Source organism: Zeus faber, assembly GCF_960531495.2.
Source record: "Zeus faber genome assembly, chromosome: 8".
NCBI classification, from domain to species: Eukaryota; Metazoa; Chordata; class Actinopteri; order Zeiformes; family Zeidae; genus Zeus; species Zeus faber.
The window spans coordinates 14,888,318-14,895,817 of NC_137195.1; the positions used below are offsets into that span (position 1 = coordinate 14,888,318).

At 52.5% G+C, this 7,500-nt stretch overlaps 1 protein-coding gene across 2 annotated transcripts in view; it reads left to right on the plus strand.

The window, feature by feature from the left end:
- Window positions 1-897: 897 nt before the first annotated feature.
- Window positions 898-7,500, plus strand: part of atn1 (atrophin 1) — an 8,201-nt gene continuing 1,598 nt past the window's right edge. For both annotated transcript variants that reach the window (XM_080005456.1, XM_080005457.1), the window contains exons 1-7: window positions 898-1,036; window positions 1,558-1,659; window positions 2,075-2,194; window positions 2,386-5,204; window positions 5,301-5,517; window positions 5,675-7,181; window positions 7,399-7,500. The exon at window positions 7,399-7,500 is cut by the window's right edge. In XM_080005456.1, coding sequence (XP_079861582.1) covers window positions 1,010-1,036; window positions 1,558-1,659; window positions 2,075-2,194; window positions 2,386-5,204; window positions 5,301-5,517; window positions 5,675-7,181; window positions 7,399-7,500 — 4,894 coding nt within the window. In that variant the 5' untranslated portion in view covers window positions 898-1,009. The remainder of the gene's footprint in view (window positions 1,037-1,557; window positions 1,660-2,074; window positions 2,195-2,385; window positions 5,205-5,300; window positions 5,518-5,674; window positions 7,182-7,398) is intronic.

Genomic DNA, 7,500 nt, shown 5'->3' on the forward strand with positions numbered 1-7,500 from the left:
GGTATAGCCAAGGCAGCTTCAGATAAATAAGCTCAGTCTGTGTGACTGGGCTGGCCCCAACCGGGTCATGTGGGTTAGCCACAAGTGTCTGTGGATTTGGGACTGCTGTGGTGAAGGTGGAAGGGGGTGTGGCTTTGATAGTCCCAAGATGATTCTGGAGGTTTAATGTCTTCTGCAGACTGCCATGCCACGAGAGGCCAGTGCCTCAGTGCTTTCTCCGATCTGAACCCATTTTCTTTGTTTCCACACAGTGCATTGTTATATTGCACACAAGCCACTTCAAAATCACATTGCATTTTGTCTATCGTGGCCTGTTTACTTGGTTTGTAAGGTCTGTTTACTATTTGTTTATCCGCCGGCCGATGCCGTGGATGGGAAGTGTGAAAGATATTAATTATGAGGTGTAAACAAATGTTACTGCAGTTGTAAACTCAGATGGCTTGTGTCACTTCACTCAACAAAGACTGTATGGACTGTTGCAGGGCTGGGAGATATTGACTAAATCAAACGTCCCAATATTTTCTTTTTGACAGATATCTCGATATCTACATATTGCTTGACGATATTCCGGGGATGGCTATTGGTGCTTTCCCCAGAAAAAAATTTGACAAAAACTCCTCAGTTATGTGGATATTATCGCCAAGCAGGTAGAGGCATTGGTTAGAACGGCTAGAATGACGTTAAGTATAACCCAACTGCCAGGCGATATCTCATACGTCTCATATCGCAATGTTGATATTAAATAAATATCAACCCAGCCCTAGACTGCTGTGCAAATATTACAAATCATCCTTAGTAATTCCATGTGACCAAAAAAAAACATATCGATTTGTTTGTGGTCTAACCGTCGGGATAAAGTCACACAGGGTAATGGCCTCTGTGTTTATTTGTCTTTGCAGGTTTTGATAGGCCACATGGTGTAACTCAGAGGCTACATTGTGAGAAGCAGAAAACAGTAAATTCGCAGCAATGACCTGTGTTGTAAAATGGACGTTATAGAGAAGAAACAATGAAAACACGAACACACAAGGAATCGGTAAGAACGAGGCTCATGTTGATCCCATTAAGTGTTGTCAGATGTATTTTACCCCGATGTGTCCGGGCTTATTCCTGCAAGATACAAAGTTAGATCTGCAACAATATTTTGGAATACCTGGTGGTACCTGAGGTAAAACAGCATGAACATGTTTTATTTATCATTGTTGCCCTCTTCTGCTTACCTCTTGTTTGTTTGTTTGCCTTCCTCCTCTCTCCCTCACATTTTCTTCCCCTACTTGGTATTATTCTCGCTTGCATGCACGATCCACACTCTGGACCAACACTTTCTTTTTGATTTGTGTGGCTATTTTTACCAACACATTATCATCCATCCCTCCTCTTCGCTCCAATGTTTTTGACTTCATGCCTCTCATTATGTTCCCCTCATTTTTTATATTGTTATTCCTTTCAATCTCTTGTCTTTTTTTCTTTTTTTTTTAATTAATTTATTTTTTTGAACATCTTACTTCTTCCCCCTTTTACACATCTCCATTTCATCTCTCCCTCCTGGTGATTCAGATGCCCATGCGCAGTGGGCGAAGGCGCGGGGGCAGTGAGGAGAGGAGGGGTCGACGCCCGCACCCCAGTCCAACTCGCCCCGAACGCAACGACAGACAGCCGGTTAGAGTCTGTTTCTCTTTAAATGCTGTTGTTTGGCCCATAGCAGTGCGTGTGTGTGTGTGTGTGTGTGCGCGTGCGCGCGGGTGTGTGTGTGCCTGTGTGTGTTACAGCACACTGTCAATCATCCTGTATCGATACGATCCCATAATGATTCTTTTGGTCTGAATTTGCTGTGTGTCTATGCATGTTGTTGGTGTATGAGTCATCACCAGAACTGTCACAGCACTACAGACGTACCCTTGTAGTGCCATTGTTGTCAGGGGGGAGTTTATTATACAGCCAGGCATTTTAAAACCTTGATGTCTGTATGTGTTCATGTGTGTCTCAATTCCGTGCCTTTGTTCTAAAAACAGACACGGGTACACTTTTGTGTTTGAGCAACGCGGTGGGATTAAAACTTTTGTTTGTTTTTTAGCAGCGAGGTGCTGGTGAGGAATTGGCTGGAAATCGCTTCAATCGCAGATCTCAAGGGCATGATTCATCAGAGAGTGAAGGGGAGGAACTTGTGTCTCCTCCAAAGAGGCAAAAAGTCCAGGTTGGTTCCACTTCATGTTAAAAAGAGGAAATTATACGCCTCGATAATAGTCGTTTCTAATCAGAAACGCTCTGTCTTAGCTCATTCGGTTCAATTTCTCACGTGTAAATGGGTTTTCAAAGCTATTTTATTTCTATTATATTCTCACTCGGTCGAGTTTAACCTTTTTTGCAAATTATCTTTTTTGTCAGGATTCGGCTTCTACCCCAAATCCCCCCACCTCAACGCACTCAACTGACAGCTCAGCTCCTTCGACCATCCCTCCTCCCACCTCAGTGGCTAGCCAATCCCGCGAGAGTGACAATGAGGATGGCCAATCCCAGGGCAGCAGGAGTTCAGTTGTAGGGAGCCTGGCCAATAGCAGCAGCAGTTTGAGTAGTGGGCGGGACATAGATCAGGACAATCGCTCCTCATCCCCAAGTCTCTCCGCTTCCCCTCTGGGAAGCCTGGATTCTGATTCTGACGGCCCCGAATCACCAAAGCAAGGAGAGAGAGACAGAGAGAAAGGGAAAGAGGGAGGGGTGGGGAAGTCAACAGGAGACGACCAGAGAACAGTGAGGGAGGGAAGAGGGGAGGAGCCCTGTGGAGATGGAGAAAAGAGGGAAGGGGATGGAAGAATGGATGACTGTCCCTCTTTCAAACCCCCCTCCACGCCCCGCTCTTCCTCTCCTCTAACTCCTTCTCTCCGGGAAACAGGGGATTCAACAAATGACAGCAATAGTGGGAGGAAGTCCTATTTCTCCCTGGACTCCAAGTTGGTTTGTAAGGTGGAGTATGGGGGACCAGTGGCCATGGACAGTCCGCACAGTGGCAATCGAATGAACTCCAAAGCCAGCACACAGTGTGTGACCAAGACAACTATCTCTGGGGGAGACTATCCCCATGGCAACCCCAACCTTCCACATCCACTGCCCCCGCCCTTGCCCCCTCCGCCCGCCCTGAAGCCTCTGGAGCTAGGAGGACAAAACCTGCCCAGTGAGGTTAAGACAGAGCGAGAGAAACTAGAAAAGGCTGACAAACTTCTGGATAAGGCTCGGTCTACTCCTCCTTCTCTGTTACCACAGACTGGCTCTCAGACCCAGCCTCAGCCCTCCCCCCACCCACACCACTACAGCTCCACCAGCTGGCAGGGTGGCACAGCAACTGGTTGCCAGGGGAGCTGGGGCTACGCCCGTTACCCTGGCAACCACCATGCACACCAACCACAGCACCAACCCCCAGTGCAGCAGCAGCAACTTCCTTCTGTTTACAACCCTCCATCCTCTCGACACTCCTCCTCCCACCCCTCTTACCTCCCCCATCCTCACCCCCACCCCCACAGGGAGTACCTTCCCAGGTACGCTGGCAGGGGAGTGGAAAGAGAGAGGGGGGCTGCAGGAGAGAGGGAGAGGGGAGTGAGAGGGGAGTGTGGGGGAAGAGAGATCAATAGGGAGTTTGCTGCACCCATCGGTAGTAACAGCAACAATAACAATGGGGGTAATAATAATAGCACTTGTGGTGGGATGGCTGGGGCCAACGGCATCCAAGGCAGGGAGTATGGGGGCATGTCTGTGGCTCAGAACCGAGAGTTCCAAGGTTCTGGGAGAGATGGCCCCAACATGGGCCCTGGGGGAAGAGACTTTGGTCCAGCTTTCAGAGAACGGGAACGAGAGAGGGAAAGAGATGGAGGAAGGGAGTTCCCTCCATCAAATCAAAACCAGAATAGAGACTTTGGCCCCAATGGAGCTGGAGGGGGTCATCCCAGAGACAAAGAGGGGGGCAGATGGGGGGAGTTTGGGGGCCAGGCAAGAGAGGTAGGAAGCAACAACAACAACAACCCAAACAACAACCCGCCCCCCGGGGGTAACCCCCCCAGTTCTACCAGCGGGCTACCTGTCGCCCCCATGCTGAACCGAGACCCGCCAGTGTCACCCCAAAACAACCCCAGCCACCCCTCTCATTCTTCCCTGCCGCCACACTCACATTCACATCCCTCAAACCCATCTAACCGAGACTACCCTCCTTCTATGGACCAGGCACAGACCCCTTCTGCTGGAACAGACCACTTCCACAGAGAATATCCTCCCACTGGGGGGAAAGACTACCCTGCTGGTGTTCCAGCCTCCACTGGCCCAAATCGAGAGTACATCAACTCTCCTGGGATGGCCCCAAACCTAGGACGAGAGTACTCAGGGCCTGGGGGGCCCCAACACCCCCACCCTCCGCATCCCCACTACCAGTCAGGGCCCCGGGACAGAGACAGAGATAGAGACTCCAACATGCGAGAGTCTGCTTTGTACCAAAATCGCGGTGGTCCCAATCAACCCCCTGCGCTTTCACCATCTTCCTCCACCCATCACGGGCACCCTCCAAATGCTCCTTATCCTCCCCCCCCACCTCCGCCTCCTCTCCCCCCTCCTCAAACATCCCATTCTCAACCGCCTTCATCGGGTATGGGACCAAATGCGCGTCCTCCACACTACCAGTCCACCAATCAGACTCCTCCGACACCGCTCTCTCCATTGCCCAGTCCCTCAACCAATCAAATAGGAGGCTTCCCATCTTTCCCCTCTGGGTCCTCAGCTGGGTCTAACATGCCACTTCCTGGCCCAGGTGTTCCCTCCACCTGTTCGCCTGGATGCCGTCCATTCCACAGCAATTTGAACAGCCACCCTTCTTTTAGTGGGCCGTACCACTCTAACGGGAACAGCAGCAGTAATATTGTCCACAGCAATAGCAACAGTAGCATTCCCAACAGCAGCAATACCAACTCACAGTCCCACTCTCCTCAAAATATTTCAAAGGGACCTCCACCACTTAGTAACCCTGGCAACAACAATAGCACTTCAACCCCTGCCTCTAATTCTTCCCACTCTGGCGATGGGCACTCTGATCCACTTCCCACGCCTGTCATTAAAGAAGAACCAATGGAGGAAAGAGAGGAGAGTGAAAGCCCGCCTCCGGTGTTGAGAAGCCCTTCCCCAGAACCTAAGCCAGTGGATATTCCCATTCATGCCAGCCAATCAGCACGGTAAAATACAATTGACATGATACAAATTGAGATTGTCAGTGTGTCATTCAGTGTGTTGATTTCAATAATGACGGCGGTGTGCACTCCCACTCGCAGGTTTCACAGGGTCCTTGACCGCGGCAGTGGGAATTCCTGTGCCCGCAGCGACGTCCTCTTTGTCCCGCTGGATGGTTCTAAGCTGTGGAAGAAGAGGAATGAGATGATTGAGAGGGCCCGCAGAGAGGTGGAGCAGAGGGCCAGAGATCTAAGAGAAAAAGAGAGGGAACGAGAGAGAGAACGGGAGCGGGAAAGAGAATTAGAGAGACATTTACAGGTAAGTTAGACTGAAAAGCATATTTCATGGCGGTGTTTGTGTATCACGACAGTTACCATGCAGGATCTCACATAAATGCATCACTAATGTTAAATAAGGAAAGGTGCTGAAGCAAGATGTGAGTAATTTTTTTTTCTGGTTTCCAAATTCTCTGCAGCAGCAGAAAGATGTCAACAACAACGCAGCCCGACAGGGTTCCTCTCTCTTCTTCCCCTCATCAGCTTCAATCTTAATCGACCCTTCATCCTCCTCCTCTTCCTCCTCAGGAAACCTGAACTCCCACCCTCCACCTCACCAGCACCACCCCTCACATCCTCATGCTCACGCACACCCTTCACACCCTCTCCATCCATCCCTCTCTCACTCTATCCCACACTCTCTCCTTCTCCCAACCATGGGAGGGGCATCAGCGGTGGTTGGCGGCCCCCAAGGGGCCTTGGGAATTGGGTTAGGGGGTCCTTATCTGGGCCCAGACACCCCAGCACTAAGGACCCTAAGCGAGTACGCTCGCCCCCATGCCATGTCTCCACTGGGGGCAGCGAGCCGCGCTCAGGCACACCACCCGCATCTTCATCATGGCCACCCTCATGTCCACCCCTCATTCTTTCTCCCCCAATTTCAGAACCATGCTTTGGGACACCCACATCACCTGCCTACCGATGCCGCAACTGCAGCGGCCATTTTGGGCTTCCTATATGGGGGCAGTCTCGAGGGGGGCCCTGGCCATGCCGGGATGGCAGGGGGGCCCGGTCCTGGTGGGATCGGGGGAGGAGGGTTGGGAGGGTTGGGTTTCCCACATGCAGTCGCTGCCCACAGGGATCGTATGAAGCCAGGGTTTGAATTCAAGAGCGAAGAGAGGGTGTATCCGCCTGGGTCCATGTCGGATCCCACGGCTCTCGCCCTGGCTCACTCCCACTCACATGCTCATGCTCATGCTCATGCTCATGCGCATGCACATGCACACTCCCTGCTGCTTGGGGGAGGTGGAGGGGGGGCCAGTGAGGTGTCACTCTATGGCACTCCCCCTCCCCCAGCTCCCCCTGGCCCACCACACCTCCAGAATCCAGCGATGGCCCCAGTAACTCGACCCCCGAACCCTCCCGCACCTCAGTCCCTCTCCAACCCACCCCCTTCTTCCCTCCTGCCTTCCTCTCTCCCCTCTCACCCTCCGCCTGCCCCTACGGCCGCCGCTCCGCCGGCAGCAGGCCCTGCCGCACCTCCTCCGGCTCCACCACCACCTGCTCCGCCGGCCTCCAACCCTGTGTCATCGCTTCATCACCCCGTGCCCCATGCTTCCTTCCCCAACTCGGCGCCCTCTCATCCTCCACCGGCCTCTGCACCAGCAGCTCCACCCGAGCCCTACGCCCCTCCCGCTCGCTCGCCCCCCTCTAGCGAAAGAGACAGGAGTGCAGAACGAGAGAGGGACAGGGAGAGAGAGAGGGCGGGTCTGCCGGCTCCCGGAGAGAGAGAGCGGGAAAGAGAAAGAGAAAGGGAGAGAGAACGCGGCGGAAGTGGTGGCGGAGGCGGAAGTGGAGGAGGAACAGGAAGTGGTGGAGGCGGAGGAGGGGAGAACCTGGGGCGTCTTCAGATGTTAAACGTGACGCCTCATCATCACCAGCACTCACACATCCACTCCCACCTCCACCTTCACCAGCAAGACACAGGTACCCACTGCTACTAATGATTTTGTCAGTTTTTAACACCTTAACATTCACAAGCACTGAACACTTAAAAAGTATACACCTTTGCACAGAAATTAATTCTAATGGCTTGACAGTGGAACGCTTTGTCCTTATCACTTGCTGTTTGCCGTTCTCATCAACTTTGCTTTGACTCTTATTAAATATTTCCTGTATTTCCTTTTACATCACTGGCATCCAGCGGCGGGCGGGGTTCACCCCCTGATGGACCCGCTGGCATCGGGGTCTCCACTGGCGCGCCTTCCTTACCCCGGTGCCACACTCGGCACCCCCATCCTGGCCC